Source organism: Triticum urartu, chromosome 5A (assembly GCF_056163025.1).
Source record: "Triticum urartu cultivar PI428250 chromosome 5A, HENAU_Tu73, whole genome shotgun sequence".
NCBI classification, from domain to species: Eukaryota; Viridiplantae; Streptophyta; class Magnoliopsida; order Poales; family Poaceae; genus Triticum; species Triticum urartu.
The window spans coordinates 629,757,366-629,781,676 of NC_141877.1; the positions used below are offsets into that span (position 1 = coordinate 629,757,366).

The 24,311-nt window shown below is 45.9% G+C and overlaps 5 protein-coding genes across 5 annotated transcripts; 4 read left to right on the forward strand and 1 right to left on the reverse strand.

Moving 5' to 3' along the window:
• The first annotated feature begins 589 nt into the window (after window positions 1–589).
• LOC125511214 (putative mixed-linked glucan synthase 7) lies at window positions 590–3,661 on the forward strand. The gene is made up of 2 exons (XM_048676534.2): window positions 590–791; window positions 1,335–3,661. Exons 1-2 carry the CDS (start codon window positions 646–648, stop codon window positions 3,610–3,612), a joined length of 2,424 nt encoding a protein of 807 aa, XP_048532491.1. The 5' UTR covers window positions 590–645; the 3' UTR covers window positions 3,613–3,661.
• A 2,830-nt stretch (window positions 3,662–6,491) lies between these two features.
• Window positions 6,492–7,257, forward strand: LOC125511215 (cyclin-dependent protein kinase inhibitor SMR4-like). The gene has a single exon (XM_048676535.2). It carries the CDS (start codon window positions 6,644–6,646, stop codon window positions 6,911–6,913), a length of 270 nt encoding a protein of 89 aa, XP_048532492.1. The 5' UTR covers window positions 6,492–6,643; the 3' UTR covers window positions 6,914–7,257.
• A 1,741-nt stretch (window positions 7,258–8,998) lies between these two features.
• On the forward strand, window positions 8,999–12,844 carry FES1A (Fes1A). Its single transcript, XM_048676537.2, has 6 exons — window positions 8,999–9,360; window positions 9,986–10,128; window positions 10,937–10,987; window positions 11,087–11,308; window positions 11,453–11,555; window positions 12,168–12,844. Exons 1-6 carry the CDS (start codon window positions 9,260–9,262, stop codon window positions 12,679–12,681), a joined length of 1,134 nt encoding a protein of 377 aa, XP_048532494.1. The 5' UTR covers window positions 8,999–9,259; the 3' UTR covers window positions 12,682–12,844.
• A 2,052-nt stretch (window positions 12,845–14,896) lies between these two features.
• On the reverse strand, window positions 14,897–16,197 carry LOC147973551 (uncharacterized). Its single transcript, XM_087522112.1, has one exon. The coding sequence runs from the start codon at window positions 16,080–16,082 to the stop codon at window positions 15,555–15,557; it is 528 nt and encodes a 175-aa protein (XP_087378238.1). The 5' UTR covers window positions 16,083–16,197; the 3' UTR covers window positions 14,897–15,554.
• Window positions 16,198–16,340: 143 nt separating this feature from the next.
• Window positions 16,341–20,918, forward strand: LOC125511217 (kinetochore protein NDC80 homolog). Its single transcript, XM_048676538.2, has 4 exons — window positions 16,341–17,525; window positions 18,959–19,205; window positions 20,322–20,468; window positions 20,561–20,918. The coding sequence occupies exons 1-4, from the start codon at window positions 16,408–16,410 to the stop codon at window positions 20,753–20,755; spliced, it is 1,707 nt and encodes a 568-aa protein (XP_048532495.1). The 5' UTR covers window positions 16,341–16,407; the 3' UTR covers window positions 20,756–20,918.
• Window positions 20,919–24,311: the final 3,393 nt, after the last annotated feature.

A 24,311-nucleotide genomic window follows, 5' to 3' on the forward strand; every position in this document is an offset into this window, starting at 1 on the left:
AATCACCACTTAAAATTGTGTCATAAGTCACATTAGGACCATCACTAAGATCATTAGTGATGTGTTATGTTATCACCTGCTTAAGAGTGCAAATTTCATCTAAAAAGTTATGACAATTCATGAGTGGCAAGTGAATGTTAGGCCTCGACCCGAAAGCCATACAAGTGATGGGTCGCCGTAGGACTCATCACTAATTGATCATAACAAGTGCATGTCACAAAGACACGCCACTTATTGTGCATCACCTATGTGTGTTTTAATGTAACGACCCTTTGTTTAGTATTGGACTAGCAAATGGAGCGTGGAAACAAATCAGCAATGTGGACCAAATTTAGTGCTCGGGTGTGCTCATGCCACTTATGAGCCGCGAAGTGCATGGAATCTATCACCAATCTTTGGTGCCGTGAACAAACTAAGCGTGTGTAAAGTTCTTGCACATTTTGGTGAGATAAGAGTCAAAAATAGCCACGGGTTAATAAAATACTAAATGAATAAGCTAGGATAAGTACGGAAGTCTAGTATAAAGTTAAAGCAGAAAAGAAGTAGCGATGATGGGTCAATGACATGTCCTCCATATATAGGGTTGATTCCACACCCGAGCTAGCCTTCCTGTCAAGAACAATATAGCGTTTGGCCAGTGGGAGCATGTCAATGACATATATCACCAAGAAGCACGACTATGTTGCAAGCTTGGATGGGAAGGAGTCGCCCGAGCATGAGAAGTCGGCCAGCGTTGAGAGGCTACTTGTCCGAACCACAAAACTTACCACAGTTACCATCAAGCTGTACAGGTAATCATCAGCTATGTACATACTTAGTTATTCGAATATGTGCGGTGTTTAATTACAAAACCTAAGAGTTCTTCATGATAAAACTTGTGAACATATATATATATATATATATATATATATATATATATATATATATATATATATATATAGACACACACACACACTACACACTATCATGACTCATGAGTAGTTCAACTAGTTCATATGAAATGCGCAGAGTTAAAATTTGTTATGTGCAGCTAGCAGAGTTCCAAGGGAAGTAAAAAAAGAAAGTAAAACAATTGGATGTGATAGTTGTTTGACCAATTATTTTCTTGTTTACTTTACAATTGGATGCTGAATCTGATAAGAATTTACTGCGACAAATGATGAGTTCTTATAACCTTTTTCTTTATCGTGTCATGAAATCTAGTGCTCAAAAGTGACATTTAAAAATGTCGAATTCACCCTATCAATTGAGTGAGTGGGAGTGCGTATAGAAATATTACTCTACAAATTATGTGGAAAATGACAAAGTGGCGAAAATCATGGTGTTTGTTGCAGGCTCGTGGTCTTTGTTCGGATGATCATCTTCGTGCTGTTCTTCAAATGGCGAAGCAGCACTGCTCTTGCGATGATCAGCGACGGCACAACTACAGTTCGTGCAATGTGGACCATGTCCATCGCCGGGGAGCTCTGGTTCGCCCTGATGTGGGTGCTGGACCAGCTGCCCAAGATGCAGCCTGTCCGGCGCACCGTCTACGCCACGGCGCTCGAGGAGTCGCTGCTTCCGGCCATGGATGTGTTCGTCACCACCGCCGACCCGGAGAAGGAGCCGCCGCTGGTGACCGTGAACACTATCCTCTCCATCCTCGCCGCGGACTACCCCCCAGACAAGCTCACGTGCTACGTCTCAGACGACGGCGGCGCTCTGCTCACCCGCGAGGCGGTGGCGCAGGCTGCCTGGTTCGCTAGACTGTGGGTGCCGTTCTGCCGGAAGCACGGGGTCGAGCCGAGGAACCCAGAGGCCTACTTCTGCCCCGGCGTCAAGGCGAGGGTGGTGTCAAGGGCTGACTATAGGGCAAAGTCGTGGCCCGAGCTGGCACGGGACCGGAGGCGCGTGCGCCGGGAGTACGAAGAACTGCGGCTGCGGATCGACGCGCTTCACGCCGGAGACGTGCGGCGCCAGCAGTGGTCGCGCGGCACGGCGGAAGATCATGCCGGAGTTGTTGAAGTGCTAGTCGGCCCTCCGGGCAGTACGCCGGAGCTCGGCGTCAGTGATCTTCTGGACCTCGGCTCCGTCGACGTGCGGGTTCCAGCGGTGGTGTACATGTGCCGGGAGAAGCGCCACGGCCGCGTGCACCACCGGAAGGCAGGTGCCATGAACGCGCTGCTCCGCACCTCGGCCGTGCTCTCCAACGCGCCCTTCATCCTCAACCTCGACTGCGACCACTACGTCAACAACTCGCAGGCCCTCCGCGCCGGCGTCTGCCTCATGCTCGACCGCGGCGGCAGCAACGTGGCGTTCGTCCAGTTCCCGCAGCGCTTCGACGGCGTCGACCCCGCCGACCGATACGCCAACCACAACCGCGTCTTCTTCGACTGCACGGAGCTCGGCCTGGACGGCCTCCAGGGACCCATTTACGTGGGCACCGGCTGCATGTTTCGCCGTGCGGCGCTATACAACGCCGACCCGCCGCTCTGGAGGCCACATGGTGACCGCGACGCTGGCAAGGACGTCGCCGCAGAGGCTGACAAGTTTGGCATCTCGACACCGTTCCTTGGCTCGGTGCGTGCGGCCTTGAACTTGAACCAGTCGGAGCAATGGAACACCACTTCACCGCCGCGCTCGTTCGACGGGGCTGCCGTCGGCGAGGCAACCGCGCTTGTCTCGTGCGGCTACGAGGACAGGACAGCGTGGGGCCGGGACATCGGCTGGATATACGGCACCGTGACAGAGGACGTTGCCACGGGCTTCTGCATGCACCGGCGAGGGTGGAGCTCCGCCTACTGCGCCACCGCGCCAGACGCATTCCGCGGCACCGCGCCCATCAACCTCACAGACCGGCTGCACCAGGTCCTCCGCTGGGCGGCGGGCTCCCTCGAGATATTCTTCTCCCGCAACAACGCCCTCCTCGCCGGGCCCCGGCTCCACCCGCTGCAGCGCCTGGCGTACCTCAACACGACGGTGTACCCGTTCACCTCCATCTTTCTCCTACTCTACTGCCTCCTGCCGGCGATCCCGCTCGTGACCCGGAACGCGAGCACGAGCGCCTTCACAGTCAACACGCCGCCGTCGGCCACGTACATCGCCTTTGTGGCGGCGCTGATGCTGACGCTGGCCATGGTGGCCGTGCTAGAGGTGAGGTGGTCGGGCATAACGCTGGGCGACTGGTGGCGGAACGAGCAGTTCTGGATGGTGTCCGCCACGAGCGCGTACGCGGCCGCGGTGGTGCAGGTGGCGCTCAAGGTTGCGGCGGGGAAGGAGATAGCGTTCAAGCTGACGTCCAAGCACCGGGCGTCGAACTCCGGCGGCGGTGTAGTAAAAGACAGGTTCGCAGAGCTGTACGCCGTGAGATGGACGGTGCTGATGGTTCCGACGGCCGTGGTGCTGGCCGTGAACGTGACGTCCATGGCGGCAGCAGTACAGGAGGGACGGTGGAGGAAAGGCCCCGCGGCGGTGCTCGCGATGGCGTTCAACGCGTGGGTGGTGGTGCATCTCCACCCCTTCGCCCTTGGTCTCATGGGCCGTTGGAGCAAGACGTTGAGCCCGCTGCTCTTGCTTGTCGTAGTGTTCACAGTTCTATCACTATGTTTTGTCCTCCATTTGCATATGCTTTGATATACCTGTTATTTGGCCCACTAGTAAAATTTCAAATGCAACTTCTTTACTAACTTAACTTTCTAGTAACTACTTCATCCGCCCATAATTTGACTCAGATTTGTCTGGGTACGGATGTATGTAAATATATTTTAGTGTTAGGTTTGGATACATCATATCTAGAAAATCTAAGACAACTAATTGGACGGAAATAATATTTGGAGTTAATTGCATGTTGGCACCACAATTGGGATAGGGTAACAAATTGGTACCACTTTGCATTTTTTTTACATGTCAATATCAAGTCTGGGCAGACCGTAACAAATTGAGCTAAACCTTGTATAAACCCATTTTGACAGGGAAACTGATGACCAGGGCCCACTTGTCAAGTACCGATGTGTTTGTAGAACTCCCTTGCTTTATATTTAATCACGCAAAAGCCTTCATTTGCTTAAAACAAGGCTATTCTTCCTGATTTATAATTTTCACTTTCATGATAAAGCCTTCCGTCGCAACAAGCCCAAGCTGGAGCTCGCCTCCGTCGGCCACTGGCAGCAGCAGTTGCGCCCCAGCGCCGCCTAGCCCTTCCTTCCTCATGTTTCGTACTTCTCCTCCTCCTCAGTCTTGGTCTCTCATCTTCCCGTCTCTCCCGGTGCAAGAACCTCCATGGATGAACGCCCGAGCTCCCCTGCCGCTGATCTGGAAGCCATCCGTCGTCGAAACCCTTGGGCTGCCGACCAGATCCGGTGACCCGCGGCCGGATCCGTCCATTCCCGCTACCCCAGACTTGTACTGACATGAAGAAAAAACATAAAATGGTACCAATTCTCTATCCTAGCCCTAATTATGGTACCAACATGCAATTAACTCTAATATTTGTAATCATAACTTAGTTGCGATGAGCTGATAATTCTTCATGTACGGGCTTTCTGCGCCTGTGTCTAGCTATTAGCCAGGATCAACGTCAATGCTATATCTAACTCATTGCAAGTTGCACATCATACTCATCTATAGTTGCGCCGCGCATGGCTAGCCTAACATTGGGTGATATTTCTCCTTCGGTTCGTAGCTCCGGTTGTTTCCTGTGGTTTTCTTTAGGTTTTCTCCAGGAACTAAGTTTATCTGTTTTGTTGTTCTTTTTTCTCTTTTCAATTGATCATTTGTTTCTTCTCTCGCCTTTCTTTTTCTTTCACCAGAATTCTGTTTTTTTGTTTCTTATCCTTTTTCTCAAAATATAATTATGTTTACAAACACAAGGTTTTCTCTAAAATGTGTGACCTATTTAAAATTACACGAACATTCTTTTTGCAATGTAAATATTTTTTAAAAATTGCATGAACATCTTTTATGAAGACATATTTTTTTGAATTATGTGAGTATTTTAAAAATGCATTACTCTTTAGTTAGAAAAATGTTTTTAAACATGGTCGGCTTGAAAGAACAATTCTTTTTCATATCAGGGGTATTTGACTATACTTATATTTTCTAGAGAAGCCGTAATAATCAGACTAGGAGCGTCGGAGTGTGATGAATTTTTATCCGGTTGAAATGCATGACATTGAGATGTAATATTTAGTGATCTAAATGCTCTTATATTTTTTTTATGGAGGGAGTACTTCAGATGTTCTATATATCGCCATGATGTTTGATAAATAGATGGAATTTTTTTCCATAAAAGAAATGTAGTTCAGATCAATTTACTCGGAGTCACCCCACGTAAGCTTCACGTCGTGATCCTCAAATGATGAAAGAAATTTTGTGGACCATTGCCCTATGGTCAAGAAAACCGTGGTTAGTAAGAACTGGTATTTTCTCTCGTTACAAAACGTGTACGGGTATTTGCGTGTTGTTCGTCGAAGAAAAAAGACAGACGTCGGTATTTGCTCAGGTGACCGAGAAACGCGCGCCCACGCGGACGCTCCAGCTCGCGCGCGAACACGAGGGGCCCTATACGGAAAACCAACTCGATTCTAGCCAATCCACGTGCCCACGAACTGGGCGCGCACGGCGACGCTCTAGCTTGGAAACACGAGAAGCTCTGCGGCACCGAGCTCCGGAGCAGCTGTGTGTGTCAATGCGGCGGCGCCACGTACTCCGCCCGGCCACGCTGGCCCGCGCTTTTGCTGCCCGCGCCACGGAGCCGCCTCCACGTGGTCGCCGCCCCCGCCACAACTCCTCTGCGTGCGGCGCCGAGCAGAGCAGGACGACCGAGGAGATAGACACGCCCCCCTCTCTCTCCCTCTCCAGTTCCAGGGCATTCTCCCTTCTCCAAACCGCAGAGATAAACCAATGCTTGAGGCTCAGTTTGAACCGCCCGCCTCGCCTCGCCTCGGATCCACTGCGCGACCCAGTTACCTTGTCTAAAATACAGCCAGCCTTCGCATAAAATTATAATGAAAGCGATGTGACCCTTGGCCATCTCAAATAGCTGAGCTACTCTAAAGCGTCGAGGCAAAGAACAAAATGAAGCATGTAGTATAAACATATTTTGCTGACAAAAAAAAAGAGGAATGGTTTGATCGGTGTCTTGGATCCGTACGGCCGGTGTGCAGTGGTTTTCAGGGCACGATCACGACGCGACGCCAGCCATGATCCATCCCTGGCGGTCGTGTCGCGGGAGCGAGCGAGGCGGCCGCAGAGGATCCGAGGCGAGGGCGCTCGCTCTAGACCGTTCCCCCGCTTTCGACCGACGCCGGCTCCCGCGCGTTCGCGACCCCGCGCCACGTACGGCGGCTCTGCTGGCCTGGCTTCCTCACGCGCACCCGCGCTTACCCGTCTCGCCGACAGCGGAGCCCACGTCCACCAGGGTCCCGCAGTTCATGGCGTGAGTTAGTGTACAATCCCAGAGCCGCGTCGCCACCGCAATGCCGCTGTACTCCACCACGCTACGCGCTCGTACCACTATATTAGACACGCAGCCTGGCCGCCGTGGTTGCTCACCTCACTTCATTCACTCTCCCTGTTCCTTCTTGGTAGCTTGCTCACCGGCCAGCTGCTGCTGCTCAAACCAAACCCGCTTGGTAGGAGTCTAGGAGAAGACAGTCCACGGGGTATGGAGGTGGAGGTGCCGATGGAGTATGGCGTGACGACGACGACGGTGGCGGAGGAGCAGGGGTGGGAGACGCCGAGGAGGGAGGACTGCCGCATCCCGGCCTTGCCGACGTGCCCGCCGCCGCCGCCAAGGAAGAAGCCCGCGGCGGAGCTCGGCAGGGCGGCGCCGCGCCGGGGGCCGCCCAAGGGTGGCTACTTCCAGCCGCCGGACATCGAGTCCCTCTTCCTGCTCGCGCCGCCGCGCAGGCACGCCGGCTCCACCTGCGCGTAAACGATCCTCTGCAGACTACAGCAACTAGCTGTCTCCTAGCCTAGGGAATAGCCACTAGCCAGGGATGTTGGCTGCACGTCTTGTTTTGGTTTCGGAGAGAGGAAGATGTGCGGGCGCGTCCCTCTTCTGCTTCAGTTCCTGACGCGAAAATTGTAGCATCAGGAAGAAGCTAGGCTGCTCGTGTGTGGGTGTCACTGTGTCTGGCCTGCTGGCCACAGGTAGGTAGCTAGGCAGTCGGGAGATTAGGAGTAGGAAAGGTTCGAAGGTGTAGCCCACTCGTACAAACGTGTGCATGTACCGTGTAAATGTTCTTGCAAGCTGGAAGAAATATGGTTCTTGCAAAATGTTCCTTCTGGTGCACTGCTAGCTACTTGCCTCTTTGTTCGTCCAACATTTAGGGCCTCTTTGATTCGCAGGTCCTTCAAAATGAAGGAATAGGAAAAATACAGGAATAGGATGGCATGTTTCATAGTATCCTACAGGATCTGAAAGAATGTTTGATAGTGCAAGAAAAACAATGTTTGATAGTGCAAGAAAAACAGAGAAACTTTACAAAGAGGTTTGAGTGGATGGAAATCTTCCTCCAAAATGTAGTACAAATGGATTTTATGGAAAAATTTCTAAGGATGCCAATCTTACAAATCAAACAAGCATCACAGAAAAAAATTCTAAGGGTTCAAATCCTTCAAAAATCCTATGCAACCTATGCAATTCCTTCGGGGCTCATTCGGTTTGGAGGATTTCATAATCTAGGAATTAGAACTAGTATAGGAATTTTATAGGATGGCACTTGCCATCCTAAGGATTTGACTTGTCTTGTTCCTACGCGTAAAATGAGCTTTGAGTGGATGTGTAATTTCCTCAAAAACAGAGAAAATGAATAGTATTCCTATGATATTTCTGTACACAGTTTCTACAAACCGAATGCATCTATAGGAAATTTTTCTCTGAAATCCTATGTGTTTTCTATGAAAATCTTCCAAACCGAATAGGCCCTTGAATTAAAGGAGCCCTTAGGGCCTCTTTGATTCATAGGATTGCAAAAATTGCAAAAACACAGGAATAGGAAAAACGCAGGATTGAAATGGTATGTCCATTGGATCCTAGGAAAAATTCCTAAGGGTTTAAATCTTTCAAAAATCCTATGCAATTCCTTTGAATCAAAGGAGCCCTTAGGGCCTCTTTGATTCATAGGATTGCAAAAACACAGGAATAGGAAAAATGCAGGATTAAAATGGTATGTTCATTGGATCTCTATAGGATTTGAGTTTGTTTGATTGTGTCAAGGGAAAAACAAAGGATTTCTTTTAAGAGGTTTGAGTGGATGCTAGAATTTCTGTGAAATGTAGTACAAATGAATTCTTAGAAAAAAAATCCTACAGGATTCAATCATGAATCCTATGAATCAAACGAGCAACATAAGAAAAATTCCTAAGGATTCTAATCCTTCAAAGATCAAAATCCTTTGAATCAAACTTTTCCTTATCTCTGCTCAACTATGACATTCTGTGTGCTTCGCGAATGGTGGATTTTCTGTGTTCTGTGTGTGCGCGTCCCTCTTCTGCTTCCATGACCAAATGCCCAACACCAAACGGTTTCTTCTCTCCCTTTGTTCTCGAATCTTGACGAGGCATGTTCTTTTCTCTTTTTTGGGAAGAAGGATATTGAGGCACATTTTCTTCTTCTCTCCCTTTGTTCTTGAATCTTGACGAGGCATATTCTTTTCTTTTCTTCGGGAAGAAGGACAGTGAGGCACATTCCAGAAATTCAATTCGGCTCCCGAGCATGCTCAAAAATAACTTTTGAAAATGTCAAAAGAAAAAGGACAATTTTTCAGGTGCTCTTAGTCACGTTCAAATGCTACCACAAATTTTGAGGCAAAAAGGTTAAGCATTTTGGCCTGTGTAAAAAAAATTAAACACTAAACGTTACGCAAATGTTTGTTTTTCACCCATGAAACACTGATGCAAAGCCCAAGCGCTTATAGTAGTACAAGACAAAAAGGGCTCTCTTCGTAGCCCAGTTTACGCAACAGGCCCGGCTAGCTTTCCACATTGTTCAAGGCCCGAAGACCCGGCGCGGCGGCCGGCCCAAAGACGCTTTGGCTTCCTCCTCCGCAGGTTCTAGAGCACTCCAGACCCCCGCCGCCGCCGAGCGGTCCCTCCGTCTCCACCACACCAAGCCACGGCCGACCAAGGCGAGGAGAGACCAACCAAACCAAAGAGAGCACTACAAAAGGAGGAGGGAGAGAGCCAGAAGCTCTACCACGTTCGACCACGCACGCACGCACGCACGCCTGAAGAATCAATCTCGCAGCTCCAGCAGCGGCGGCGCCTCTCCGGCGGCATGGCCAAGGAAGGAGCAGGAGGAGGGCCCGACTGGAACGGCCTGCTCAAGTGGAGCCTCGCCCACGGCAGCGACGGCACCAACCCGCCCCGCGCGCTCAGGTCCGCTCTCGCCCAGATCCCCTCCCCAAACCCCTTCCTTCGTGCTCCTCGTTCATAGTTTTTTTTTTTGGTTCAAGTAAGGCCGTTGCTCCCCGTACATAGTTAGTTACCCGATTCGTTTCCTTGCTCGGTCCCCGTTTAGATTCTGGGGATGAATCTGGTGCGGGTTTTCCAGATTTTAAGGAAGGCTATATAGAGTTACTGGTTCTAGGTTTTACGGCTATGTTTCAATTGGGATTCAGATTTTATAAGGCTAAGTTACTGGTATGTTCTAGTAGTCTGTATCAGTTGGGATGTTCAGTTCGTTCTTGTACACTACCAGTTCATGTTGTGGATGAAGAATCATGATGCTCTAGCTGTATCGCTAAAATTGTCGCCATACTTCCTGTTTGAATATTCTTCTATACTACCATTTGGGTTGATGCGACTCACTCGTCCTGATGTAGCATTACAATTAACTAGATAAAGCTGTTGTTTGATCTAGAACTCTGTTCGATCATTCAAGGTTTATTTATTTAGTTGGAGCCGTTCGATTTTTCTGCAGTTCAAAATGATTGGAACACATTGCGACTGGGCGGCGAGTATATTCCTGTTGCTAATACTTCCCCTGATTTCCGGTTTGCAGCGAGGAGGACAGGAAATGGTTTATGGAGGCGATGCAGGCAAATACAGTCGATGTTGTTGGCAGGATGAAGGAGATTGCCCAGGTGATGAAAACCCCTGATGATGTGTTGCAGTCTCATGGCGTCACTCCAGAGAACATTGAAGGTACCTTCACAGGTGTTCCTGTTTTTGTGATCATCATATTCTCAAACCTACATGTTTCTTATCATGCTTTCACATTCCTTCTGTTGTTTACCTGTAGATGTTTTTCTGTTAGACATGCAATTTTATACCCCACAGATTGTTTGGATGCTATTGTTCACATCTGAGAGCATTTTCATCGCTCTAGACACTGGCTGTTGTGTGCCGTATGTGCTCTACAACATGCAACTAGCAAATATTTAATGCTTGGAGCTTAAAATTAGGGCTGAGGATACTTGTTTAAATTCATAGCATTTGCATGCGGATATGATATATAAATAAAATGCGGCAAACACTGTGAATGGATAGGCCTGACATTAGCAATGGGCAGTTATTCCTGAACTGATTTTTAACCAGTTGGCTTGCTGTTATTCTCCCTTTACGGTGCAAATTTTATTTAATTTTTTTTACTTGATTGTGCAATATGTGTGCCTTGTGGTATTGAAATTCACACAACTAATATGTGGCAGAAATAATTGCTGTTGTTTGATAGAAAGTAAGAAATTTGTTCTTTTATACTTTCTGATAAACATTTGGGGAGAGGTAGATATTCGTCACAGTCCATGAAGTTTTTCTGTTTGTGTGCTGCTAAATTTTTACCATTCCCACTTCAATTAGAAATGCATCTTATGATGATTATTTTGATCAGACCCTGCTTTTCCTTTCACACCCTTTGTTCATGTATGTTTAAAATTACCTTCCGCACCCGATTCTGATTTGTCAGTGCATGCTAAAGTCCATTGAGCTAAACATTTTCTAACTTTGTGCGCAGATATGCTTGATGAGTTACAAGAGCATGTGGAATCCATTGATATGGCAAATGGTAAGATCACTGATGAGCCAGATGATGATCTATCTGCTTTTAAATAGTTAGTGCGGTTAACCATATGGAATTTGTTAAATGTTTGAATTGTCCAAGCAGATCTTCATTCTATTGGTGGACTAGATCCTCTACTTGGTTACTTAAAAAATTCACATGCTGGCATCCGAGCAAAGGCAGCAGAAGTTGTGAGTACGGTTGTTCAGAATAACCCGAAAAGCCAGCAACTTGTCATGGAATCTAATGGACTGGAGCCACTATTGACAAACTTCAGGTCTGATCCTAGCACGACTGCGCGCACAAAAGCTCTTGGAGCTATCTCTTGTAAGCCATATCTTCTTTGTCTTTGTATTTGTGCATTTCATATATGACAAAAGAAATCGCATGCAAGGATCACTAGTTCAACTTCATGTAGTCCTCTTTTGTTGTTTTCATGCTAATAATTGTTTTCATACCCTTGTGTTGCAGCTCTGATTCGCAATAACCAATCTGGTCTTGCTGCATTTCGTCTAGGAAATGGACATGCTGCACTGAAAGATGCACTTGGTTCTGATGATGCTAGACTTCAGAGGTATGTTTTGTGGTATTTAGAACAGCTATGTGCCTATCCTCCTATGGCACACCATTGCATATTTTCATAAGAGAATTTTTGAATTGGTTGGGTTTGTTAGGACAAGAAATATACACCAGAACAGTACTCTGAACTTTCCCTGTATCCAAGAAATTGTACCATCTTCTAGCAAGACATTTAAAGAACAAGCAGAAATTCTATATGGGAACAGCTTGCATGTCTACCCTTGTCAGTAGAAGAGGAATCACTCAGAAATTGTTTTTACTCGAATCATGCAACTTATACTTCCCGTTTCTTTTGATAACCTGGCTTTCTATTGTCATAATATCCACCATCAGTGGAACTGGGGCAACCAGGTTCTCTATTCAGATATGGTCTGCATTCGCACATCACTAAAAGAGTTATCACAAGAATTCTAGCGATGTGAATAGACATGTTAAGTTGTTAATCAACTTTGCTAATGAAACTATCCTATCAACATATGCAACGCCCGGTTTATTCATGCTGGTGTTTTTGTACTAGTTTTGTTGATTCTGGCTAAGAAAATTCTGTTGCTACTGGAATTACACACCTGGAATGTCCATAACAGTTGTCCTGTCTGTATCATCCCAGGAAAGCTCTGCATCTCACACAGTACCTGCTGAACAACAAGGCGGATAGGAACGTTGCTGAAAAGATTGGTCTTCCGAATCAACTTATACACCTCGCATCCAGCGACGATTCTGGAGTCCGGGAGGCTGCCCTGGGCGGCCTTCTAGAGCTGGCGCGTGACAAGACACCAGCTGCACGCAACGCTCTACCTGACCAAGACAAGCTGAAAGACGTCCTCAAGAGTCGAATCGAAGGCATCAGCGCCATGGACGCAGACGACCTGCAAGCAGCCCGTGAGGAGCGGCAGCTGGTGGACTCCCTCTGGAAAGAGTGCTATGGCGAGCCATCTTCTCTAAGGGAGAAGGGCCTCGTGGTGCTCCCCGGGGAGGACGCGCCGCAGCAGCCGCCGCCAGATGTCGTGGGGAAGATGTTTGAGCCGCCACTCCGTGTGTGGGCTGTGCCGAGGCCTGCTCCAGCAGAGGACCCCGACTCTGGGAGCGGGAAGAAGGACCCACCCCTTCTGCTAGGACCGTGACCGTCTTCCAGCTCCAGTTGGTAGAACCATCTCGGAAGCCTGGAGAGCAGGCATGGTGGAAATCTAGTGATTCTGCGCGTACAACTCTGTAACTTTTATTCGGTTGAGTTTGACAGATGCTTGTGTTATTATCCTTTGCCTCTTAAGCGACGATCTTTCTACATACTCCCTCCGGTCCTTTTTACTCTGCATATTAGAATACTTTGAAGTCAAACTTCACAAAGTTTGACCGTATTTATATGAAAAATATAAACATTTGCCATGCTAAAGTTATACAATATGAAACTTTAAGTCAGATTGTGAATGTTGTTACTTTTTTTTATAAAGTTGATCAAACTTTATAAGGCTTGACTTCAGTCAAATCTTATATGCGAACTAAAAAGGACCGGAGGGAGTACAGCTGATACAATCTGCAAGAGAAAACAGGGAAAGCACACTGAAATCAATAGCTGATGCTTGGAACAAAAATGAAGGACAGCCCAAACCTTTTTGTTCAGACCCTTACTGAAAACTAAACCTTTTTGTTCAATATCTGAAGTGTAATCTCTAAAAGGGGATCTCCACGATCTCTCATCTCGACAATGACCTATTGAAACCTGCGCAGCTAAATGCTCGATGCACTATTAACTATAATCCTCGATGCCCATTTATCAATGTTAAATAGAAAACTATATATCCTGCCGTCTTTGGTTGCTCAGAAACCTCCGGGTGGAAGTTCCCTGACACGGATGCCTCGCGTCCTGTGCATGGATGGATAACGGTACTGGATGAGACCAAACGGCGTCTTTGCTGGGATATCCACGTTCATGTGGAATGTGTTTGGTTGGATGGCTATCCCTCGAGTAGACACGGATAGCTTTTTTTTTTTACATGGCTAGGGTGCATGGAGTGTAGAGTGCATCATACTAGGGATAAAGTAGCCTGAAAGCACTTCAACATAATAACTACTTTTATGGTGAAAATACTACATAAAAGCACTTCACTCGTCATCTTCTAATATATATAAAAATTATAGAGGGCATATGTAATACAGGGAATCTAAAATAGCTCTTCACACCAAAACTTTTTAAAGTTTTGTTAGCGTTTTTTGTCAAGAAAAAATAGTTATGCTAGAGTTGTGATTACCTCTTCCATTCTCGCTCTATTAGAGCATCTACAATTGGATTGAGCTAATTTGGCCCCTATATGTCCACGAACGTGTTCGGATGTTCGCTTTGAACCCCCAATCTTCATACACACAATTGACTGTATCACTTAAATGCATGTGATTGATAGGGATGAAGAGAAAGAGAAAGAAAATAAAATAAAGAATAAGATAAAATGGTCTGGGTGGGCCGGGTCTGATGTGGCGGACTGCGTCGGCATTTCCGGATGCCCTCATATCCTCTCTACATATGGTCTAAGTTTGAGGGTTTGCAGATAGCTCGGACATGTAGAGACAAAATGAGGGGTTTGATTGGGTAGCCTCTTTCCTTCTCTCTCATGTCCAGGTACAACAAAGTGGGGGCGGTTGTAGATGCTTTTGGACAATCCAAGTTGCAGATAAGTAGTTAGATATTGTGCGTGCAATGTGTGCTGCAGATTTCGTATTGTATGTAATAGCTCATAGTAGATTTGTGCATGCAATTTTATCTAACTATGAGAGGAGAGTGTGCCATCATAAGAAGAAAAATCTTTATCTCTACTAATAAAGCGGCTATCGCTTCTGGTCGTCCGTCATTAAAATTACCTTCAAAGTTGGTAAAAATTATCCATCGATGCCACCCGTAAATGGAAAAATGATACTTTTTTTTCTTAAGTCGCCGTCGATAGCGTCTGATTCATCTACAGAAATGCCCTTGCACAACAAAAGAAAACAAACTACCCTACCGGCTTAGGCATTTCTCTACCATCTAGGAGACCTGGGTTTGAACCCGGACCCTGCCCATTTTTCAGCCTTATTTTCGTGAATTTCAGTTGGCGTAATATAGAGCAACTCCCCTCGTTTTAAAATAGATGACCTAACTTTGTGTTAACTTTCAGTTGACGTAATATAGAGCTACCTTGCCAAGTGTCGCTTAAAAGATGGTCTACACAGTATAATTACGGCCAAAATATTATCTTTTTAACTTTTTTTTTGCAAATTGAAGTATTTTTTTTAATATTCATATCTTTCAAACCCCAACTCCAAATTTAGCATATTATATATGGAGATCGCTCACAAAAAATTGCAGATTCTAAATACAATATTATCTTGCATGTTAATTATTTTTAAAATTATTTTATGTTGTACCCGTAATTAGTACTTTCCTTTTTCTATTAAAGGCACAGACGTTTCTTACTCCCTTTCTTTTGTACATCGATTGTTACCAGATTTTCATCCGTCGTTTGGTTCGTCCATTTGCACATAAAATAAAAATTAAAATAAAAAATGTTCACAAATTTTAAAAATGTTTGCAAATAGTATAAAATGTTCATGAATTCAAAAAATGTTCTTGATTTCAGAATATGTTCAAAAATTTGTAAAAATGTTCACAAATTTATGATTTCAAATATGTGCACAAGTTTTAGAAAATGTTCACGATTTCAAAAATTGTTCATCATTTCACGAAATTGAGAGTGATGGTGTCTCTCGATGATGCAACAAAATGTGGTCATGGCTATTGATGATTATGTAAAAAAAAATCTCCCGTTGCAACGCACGGACCTTTTTGCTAGTAGATAAATAAATCAAAATATGCTATATTGATGAATAATGATAGATGCCCTATTATGAGTATTACATACAAGACAAAAAGAGTCAGACTTGAACAGGGTATGATATATCATCATGCTAAATGAAAATCAACCCGTCAAATAATCGGCTGGATAGACCATCGTCGGCCTTTGGTTCTTCAGAAAACCTCCGGGTTGAAGTTCCCCGGCATGGAGGCCCCGCCGCCCGCGTTCCTGAGGTGCATGGACAGCACATACTTGTCCGCCTCGAGCTGCCGGACCTGCTCCCGGTGCTGGGCGACCTGGCCCTGGAGCTCCCTGCCCTTCTCCTCGTCCTCCACGTGCCGCCGGTGCTGGAGCAGCACCGCCTTCTTCAGGATGCTGTTCTGCCGCCGGATGTTCGCCAGCTCCCGGTCCTTATCGGCGAGGACATGGCCGGCGGGAGTGCAGACGGCGCCCCCGAAGGCCTCGAGGATCTTTGCGGCGCGGCGCCGGGCGTCGTCCATGGAGGCGGCGCTCGCCATCTCGCCCACCAGGACCTCCGTCCATTCAGCCGCCGATTGTTTTACTTTTGCGTGGTCGTCGTCCGCGGCGGCGGGCCGCGCCGGGGCGTCCTGAGGAGCGGTGGCCCCGTCGCCGTCCGGCGGGCAATCCAGCCGCAGATGGAGCATCCTCTCCAGCACCGCTTGGAACTCGTCCGTGTCCATGGCGGACGGCTGGCTGGCTGGCTGGCAACGCCGACCCCCCCCTTGCTCGGCTCGAATCCTTTTGGCAGGAAGGGCGTGGAGAAGTATATATGGGAAGCGATGGTTGGAGGCCGAGTCAGACGTCCGACCTGGACAGTAACTGGCCGGCCTAACGGGCCTAGCGGCCCAACCTTGTTTCCGAGTTCGGCCACGTAGCCCACGTAAAAGCCCAGCCCAGGGCCTCCCAACCGCATAGCGTTCTGCATTTTTCTCCACTTGGTCCCCAAATCAAATAGAAACCCCGGAATTTCCAGACCAAACCCCTACCCCAACTCCGGCACCGGAAATGCGGCGCGGGCGCGGCGGCGGGCGCCACCCGAAGGCCCCCACCTCCTCGGCGGCCGTCGACCGCACCCCGATGACGGACCAGCCGCTCTACCCGCGGAACCTCGACCACGCCTTCTCCCGCCGCGACTCCGACGCCTTCAGCGTCTCCTCGATGGGCACGGCGCCCTCCCACGCCGCCCCCATCACCAGCCTCTCCGACCGCGCCTCCCAGGCCGCCGCCCTGCGCGCCGTCAACGCCTACCTCGTCCCCGCCGCCATCCACCTCCGCCCGCCCCTCCCACCCGCCAAGGACATCGTCGCCGCCTTCCACCACCTCGCCGACCGCCTCCGCTACCCCCTCAAGGGCGCCGCCTGGGAGGACGACCTCCTCGCCCTCCTCCGCTCCCTCGCATGCCCCTACAAGGTCACCAGATCCGCCCTCAAGGCCCCCGGCACCCCGCACTCCTGGCCGCCGCTCCTCTCCGTCCTCTACTGGCTCACCCTCCTCTGCCGCGCCACCGACGGCCTCGGCGCGAACCCTCCCCCCTCCACTGACCTGATGACCTACATCACCGAGAGCTACTACCTGTTCCTCACAGGCGAGGATGACGCCGTCGCTGCCCTCGACGACGACTACCACTCCAAGGCCCGCGCCCAAGTCGATGCGTTGGGAGTGGCCATTCAGGACCTGGAGAAGGAGGTCCAGGATCTCGAGGCCAAGCGGAGCAAGCAAATCTCGGCGCCCTCTCGCCTCAAGGCGCTGGAGGAGAAGAAGGATGCATTTACTGCCGACGTTCAGAAGTTCGAGGCGGTGGTGAAGAGCTGGTCCACCAAGATCAAGGAGAAGGAAGATGCCTTGGTGGAGAAGGAGAAGGAGCTGGAGGCCAAGGTGATGAATTGCCAGCAGACGATGGCCGAGAATGAGGAGCTGCTGAAACAGGTGGAGACGCAGGTGGTGAATGTCAGGGACGTCGATAGGATGGCTAGGGAGATGCAAGCGGTGGAGCATGATATCTCCAAGTTGGAGAATGCAAATGCTGTACTGGAGGAGAAGGGGTGGGAACTTGAAGCTGCACTTGTCAGCAAGCTCGAGGAGATCGAGGGCCTTGCCGAGCTGTGCAACCAGTCCCTCCGGAAGTATGAATTCCCAAAAGAACTTTGAATCTCCTGATTCTTCGATTTTTTTTCTCCATGTTTTTATTCTTTCACCAATGGTTCGATTGTTATCTAAGCACCTTTAAACTGACCTTAACTGAGTAACCATGACTCTCTTATTTATTGTGCAGAAATATAACTTAAAGAAGCATCTATCTATTGTAATGCTGAAATGGTGCTCTATAGTTCAATATGTCTGGTCTTCTTAACCTCCATAGTTCAAATATTAGTTCATTTGGAGAGTCATCTAATTTTGTTCATGCCTAAGCACTCTAATTTTTAATGTCAGAATTCTTTTTGTATGATCTTTTGCTTTGTTTAGGATATGCGGTCATGCAGTTTACAAGATTGTACTTTAGCCTGTGATATTGCTCTCTTGATTGTGCAATTTGTCTCGTGTCTTTTGTATTTTACCTTTTACCTTGTTGTTTGTCATTCTTAACTTGTTTTACTGCTTGTTTCCTTAACGGTCTAGAGTACACTCTGCTAGTCTGCTGTATGTGCAATTATATAGCTTAGGGTAAAGCCTTATTTTTCCTTGGATTATCATTGAGATGTCAGGTTAGATTAAGTAAACTGCTTTCTGTTCAAAAACAATAATTATACTATCAGTCGTTTGATATTAAGATCTGTGCGTACACAGGCTTCTGATTGAGACAATAAATAAGAGTGTGCATGAGGCAGTCCTCTAGTAGTTTACATTAGCTGAATAGAGACGGTTCCAACTTTGCAGTGTTGTCCATCAGAAAGTGCGGGAAAGTTGTAGGACATGATATGTTTTTGCCCTTGTTTTACTTTGTCTCCCATTTTCCCTCCAATTGTTCATGTAGCTTAACTCTGTGTAATCCCTTCACCCACTCTTCCTGATCATAATTTCTTTAGTTCTTCTGTTGAACATAGTATCATGTTGCAAATCGACGACTTCATGTGTGAAAGCATTTCCAGCAAGGTTGTAACTATTTTTAGTCTATGTGATAATTTAGCTTTCTTTTGGGTGATGGACACATGTTTAGGCAAACTTAGTTATACTTCATTCATACTGCCCCTCTATTGCTACATTGTATCAGATGTTTATATATTAATTCGTTATTGCTGTGATACATACATCTTTACAAAGAGCTTCTAATATGTTTCGCATCATAGCATTCTTCATAATTGAGAAATATAAAAATTAAGTAACATTTTTCAATTAAAAGAAAACATCGCTGGGACAGATTTTGTGTAACACGGTATTCCTAAGTATTGTCCCTCAGTGCTTAGTTAGTGGCAGACTGAAGCAAACAAAGATCAAAATCTCAGAAAGATAAGAGTATCATTTTATTGTGGTTTTGTTGTTTATTCTTCAAGTTCTGTTTCTTCAATTTATATGTAGAGCTTGTTGCCTTACTGTCAAACACTGCCGTACCATTTTGCAGGTTGAAACCCAGTATTGATTTCCAGTTCGAGGTAAATGCAAAAGGATCCTCCCCGGCTGAGATCCTTGGTACCACCTACAAAACCATCCTGAAGCCCGCGCTCAATGCTCTTGCTAATGAGACTAAACGGCTAATTATCTCAAAGCATGATGAGTCAATTGATCTACAAAAGCAGTTGCAAGGAATTGTTAAAATGCTGGAAGAGAAAAAGAGTCATGTTTCTGTTCTACAGGCTAAACATAATGAGGTCAGTCACCTTATACTATAAATGATATATCACAGCATGAAAAAGTAAAGCAAATACCTGAAGTCCATTTTTAACCCTTAGTATGTTTATGATTGACTTTTTAAACTCATGCTTCAAAATGGAAATTCTTTCTGTATAATTTTTTTGCGAAACTTGTCTACAATCCTGGCAAAATGGAGATTCTGTAGTATGGGTTGATAAAATTAGTCCACTAGTCTAAAAATGTCATGAATTTAGTACTCATTACAGTGTAGAAAATCGTTGGCTTATTAGTTATGTGCTGTGCATCATGGAAAAAGTACTCAAGTGAACTCTTTTTTTATTTAAAATCTCAAGTCAACACTGGCCAATGGCTTACTTCCTTGTCTTATACTCCCTCAGTTCAACAATACATGTTATTTTGTGTTTTGACTTTTGACATTGTCTCTAGCGTGCATTTTTGGTCCTTAGTTTTCATATGAATAAGTTAGCAAAGAGTCATAAGACTATAATTTTAGTAAATATTTTCATGGCAAACCTAATCATACTGTTTTCACTCTGCCAATCCAAATTATAAACATCAGTTGTCAAAGTTGGAGATGCGTTACTTATGTTCCTGAATGAAGATACTAATTGGTTACAACGTTCCGTTGACCTGCATTTTATGGTAGAAAACTTGCTATATTGCTGGTACTGTGGTTTGTTTTATTTCTCTGCTCCAACTGCTGGGGAACCAGTGTCCTAAGGGCATGTGTAATGGGGTGATGTCAGTCTTCTCTTGGTAATGCCCCTGCCACGTAGGATAATTGCTGAGTTGGAAGAGAGAAGTGAAAAGAAGGGTGTGCCTTCTCTTAACTAAGAGATGTTCTCTCAGCGCTTAAGATGTTTTTATCGATGGAGTCAGATGCCATATCTTGGTCTTATTTAGTTATCGCTACATAATTTTAGGGGCATGCAAATATTACTTGCTAGAAACAACATAAAGAGATAATCTGTTGTCTAACATGTTCGAATTATCATCTTTAAATGACATGGAAGCTTAAGAGAAGGTTGCCTTCTCGACTACTGCACATGCCCCGAAAGGCATCACCGGTACTAGTAGTTATATTTCATTTACATTGTGGTTTCTGTTCCCAGATGACTGGTCAGCTGGATTCACTGGATCGTGAAATCCAGAATCACGTTTCACGCTGCGCAGTCGATGCTAGAAAATTGAAAGACGAGCTAGAGAAAAAGGAACATCACATGAGCACTGTTGAGAAGGAGGCAGAGGAGTTTTTGAAGGTAACATGGTCTTTTAATTTGCTCTGTTCCTGTAGCACGACACACGTACCACCATCAGATAAATTATTTACATCATTGTTGTGATTCGGCAGAACTCCGAAGAGGGTCTCCAGGCCGCATTGAGGGAGACCGACGAAGAAACCCAGATGTGCGCGAGGGAGCTGCTTAAGCTCATCGATTCAATCGCGGAGTACAAGGAGTTTGTGGAACAGTCGACTGCCGAGATGAAGAAAGACCTCTACGAATGCGTGGACGACATAGCTTCGCTGTCAGCCAAGATAGTCTGAGGCCGGTTACACGTTGGAAGCGAGTTAGATGTACTCCCTCGGTTCCATAATGCAGTGACAACTCAAAAAATCTATACGCACTAGTAGATTATTGAACAGAGGGAGTAGTATGTATGATGCGTTTAGAGATCGTTGAAATGACAGCTGTGTCTTGAGCTCCCAATTTCATTACTAACAGTTCTTGTGCAGTTGCAGGGGAGGGGACAGCCCCCACGCACTGCCATTAGCTAAAAAACAGAGCTAACTGAAAGTAGGGAAACAGCAGCAAAATAACACCAAACTGCAGCGACTGTAAACAGATTCAGCAGCACTGCGTTCAATTCAACATACAGAACAACACTTTTAGCATGGGTATGTGGACAAAATAAACGAATATCCATTTCGGCTCCCCAGTTGAAGAAAAATAAACTAAATTTATAAAATTCTGACTTTTTTTCTGCGTGATACTCCCTCTGTAAACTAATATAAGAACGCTCTTATATTAGTTTACGGAGGGAATAGATATTTTAGTGTGTGAGTTCAGCTCCAAATTTCATCGCATTTTGGTGCACAAACAGTAAACTTTTTGACATACCTCAATTTTGTTTTTTTCTAAGAGCTGCTCAGATATACAAATGGACTAAAATTTGGCGTGAACCCTACGCACTAACACATATTTCATGGTGAACCAACCTGTGGTTAGATGGTTAGAGGGACTGTGATATCCTCAGTCCATCAGGGTCAAGTCCTGGTGCTCGCATTTATTCCTGGATTTATTACATGATTTTCAGCGATGCGCATTTAGTGGAAGGAGAGGAGACGTTCTCGTCAACGATGAGGTGTCTATGATGACTTCGTAAATTTCAAGATCATATGTCGGCTTAGTCTTTCGGAGGTGCTCATAGGGATAGAGTGTACGTATGTGCGTTCATAGGGGTGAGTGTATGCGCGTGTGTGCGTGTGGACGTTGCTTGCCATAGCGTCCAGGCCTGGACGCTATCTACAGTAGCATCCAGAGCTGGACGCTGTCCTTAATGGCGTCCTTCCTATTTTTAAAATTTTCACCCACCTTTGACCAGTTTCACAATTACTGAATTATTAATTACTATTAACAAAGAATTGGGAAGTGTTTGGGTCTGTACTGTGTAAAAGAAACCATCTTCCACCGAAAAAATATTTGGAATTTCTTGTTTTTTTATTTTAACACTTTTTTGAAGTCTTGCATGGTTTGATAACTCCAAATAAATATGCATGTGAATACTACATACGGATAAGAGATGAATATGCATGTGAGAACAAAGTTCATCTATATGTAAATCTGGATCAAAATTTCATCTATATGTGAATAGACGTTTTGCCGTAATTTCATAAATTAATCATATGTGAATCTATAAATATGCGAATCTAATCTATATATAAGCATACGAATCAAATGTAAAATTCATGTATAGTCTATAAACATGGAGAGAGGCGTTTTGGACGCCGAGCTCCATGGAGGCCTTTATTATTGAAAAATTCAAATTCAAACTTTTATGATTCAAAAAATTCTGAAAAAATATGCACGTATGCAAGGATGTAACCCACATGTGTGTAAAAATTCATGAAGAAATACCTTGAGTTGCAACCTGTATAAAAAAGACAAATTCATGACTTGGGAGAATAATAGTATCATGTGTTAAATAGCCCCAGATTTGTCTTTTTTGCACAGCCGTCATTTCAATGTATTTTGAACTAAAAATTTACACATATGTATGTTATGCCTTCATGTATAGCTGTAATTTTTTTCAGCATTTTTTAAAATGTAAAAATATGAATTTCGATGGAATTTCAAATTTGAATTTGGAGGCCTAACTGGAGGCCGAGCTCCAAAAGTGATTTATGATAAACATGTGAATATATTATAAATGTTCATATCTAAATTCTATACATATGTGAATCTACACATTTAGTTACTTGTACACCGCTGATACGTCTTCATCGTATCTATTTTTTCTAACGCTTTTGCTCTTGTTTTGGACTTTAATTTGCATGATTTGAATGAAACTAACCCAGACTGACGCCGTTTTCAGCAGAACTATCATGGTGTTGTTTTTGTGCAGAAATAAAAAAATTCGGATTTTGACGAAACTTTTTAAAGAATTATTTTGGAATAAAAAAATATTGGAACCAAGACCCATCGGAGGGGGTGCCCTGACTGCCCACAAGACACCAGGGCGCCCCCCTCTGGCGCCCTGGTGGGTGGTGGGGCCCTCGGGGCTCCGCTGACCCTAACCCCGATGCTATAAAATCCTATTTTTTCAGAAAAATAGGAGAGGAAGTTTCACCGCGTTTTATGATATGGAGCCGCCGCCACCTCCTGTTCTTTATCGGGAGACCAGATCTGGAGCCCGTTCGGGGCTCCGGAGAGAGGGACTTCGGTCTTCGTCATCACCAACCAGTCTCCATCATCAATTCTATGATGCTCCCCACCGGGGGTGAGTAATTCCTTCGTAGGCTCGCTGGTCGGTGAGGAGTTGGATGAGATTCATCATGTAATCGAGTTAGTTTTCTTAGGGCTTGATCCCTAGTATCCACTATGTTCTGAGATTGATGTTACTATGACTTTGCGGTGCTTAATGCTTGTCACTAGGGCTCGAGAGCCATGATTTCAGATCTGAACCGTTATGTTTTCACCACTATATCTATGTTCTGATCCAATCTTGCAAGTCATTGATACGTCTCTAACGTATCTATAATTTATGAAGTATCCATGCTGTTATATTATCATTCTTGGGTGTTTAACAATCATTTTATAGCAACTTTATATCATTTTTTGGACTAACCTATTGACCCAATGCCCAGTGTCAGTTGTTGTTTCAATATCAAACGGAGTCCAAACACCGCAAAACTTGTTGTGGTTTTTATGGACCAGGAGACATCCAATGGGCCAGAGCAGCACCTGGGGGTGCCCCGAGGGGGGGCAAAACCCACCAGGGCGCGCTTGGGCCCCCAGACGCGCCCCGGTGGGTTGTGCCCACCTCGGTGGCCTCCCGCACCCCCTCTTCGCCCTATAAATCGTCAAATATTCCAAAAACCCTCACGGAGACCCTAGATCAGAAGTTCCCCCGCCGCAAGTCTTTGTAGCCACGAGAAACCAATCTAGATCCTGTTCCGACACCCTGCCGGAGGGGGGAATCATCCTTCATCATCCCGGCAGCCACCATGATGAGGAGGGAGTAGTCCACCCTCGGGGCTGAGGATTTCTACCAGTAGCTGTGTGTTTAATCTCTCTCTCTCTCTCTCTCTCTCGTGTTCTTGAGATGGCACGATCTTGATGCATCGCGGGCATTGTTAATATAGTTGGACATATGGTGTTTTCCCCTTTCTATCTTGTTTTGAATTGAGTTTTCCCTTTGAGATTTCGTTTTATCGGATTGAATACTTTTATGGGTTTGAGAACACTTGATGTATGTCTTGCTATGAATATCCGTGGTGACAATGGGGTATCATATTGATTCACTTGATATATGTTTTGGCACTCAACTCGCGGATTCCCGAGGTGACATTGGGGTAATCTATGCATAGGGGTTGATGCACG

Coding starts and splice junctions, on each gene's coding strand:
- LOC125511214 (XM_048676534.2), top strand. CDS start 646: ATGTCAATGACATATATCACCAAGAAGCACGACTATGTTGCAAGCTTG. Junction 792..1,334: donor GTTACCATCAAGCTGTACAG/GTAATCATCAGC, acceptor TGTTTGTTGCAG/GCTCGTGGTCTTTGTTCGGA.
- LOC125511215 (XM_048676535.2), top strand. CDS start 6,644: ATGGAGGTGGAGGTGCCGATGGAGTATGGCGTGACGACGACGACGGTG.
- FES1A (XM_048676537.2), top strand. CDS start 9,260: ATGGCCAAGGAAGGAGCAGGAGGAGGGCCCGACTGGAACGGCCTGCTC. Junction 9,361..9,985: donor AACCCGCCCCGCGCGCTCAG/GTCCGCTCTCGC, acceptor TCCGGTTTGCAG/CGAGGAGGACAGGAAATGGT. Junction 11,556..12,167: donor GATGATGCTAGACTTCAGAG/GTATGTTTTGTG, acceptor GTATCATCCCAG/GAAAGCTCTGCATCTCACAC.
- LOC147973551 (XM_087522112.1), bottom strand. CDS start 16,082: ATGGACACGGACGAGTTCCAAGCGGTGCTGGAGAGGATGCTCCATCTG.
- LOC125511217 (XM_048676538.2), top strand. CDS start 16,408: ATGCGGCGCGGGCGCGGCGGCGGGCGCCACCCGAAGGCCCCCACCTCC. Junction 19,206..20,321: donor TACAGGCTAAACATAATGAG/GTCAGTCACCTT, acceptor TTCTGTTCCCAG/ATGACTGGTCAGCTGGATTC. Junction 20,469..20,560: donor AGGCAGAGGAGTTTTTGAAG/GTAACATGGTCT, acceptor GTGATTCGGCAG/AACTCCGAAGAGGGTCTCCA.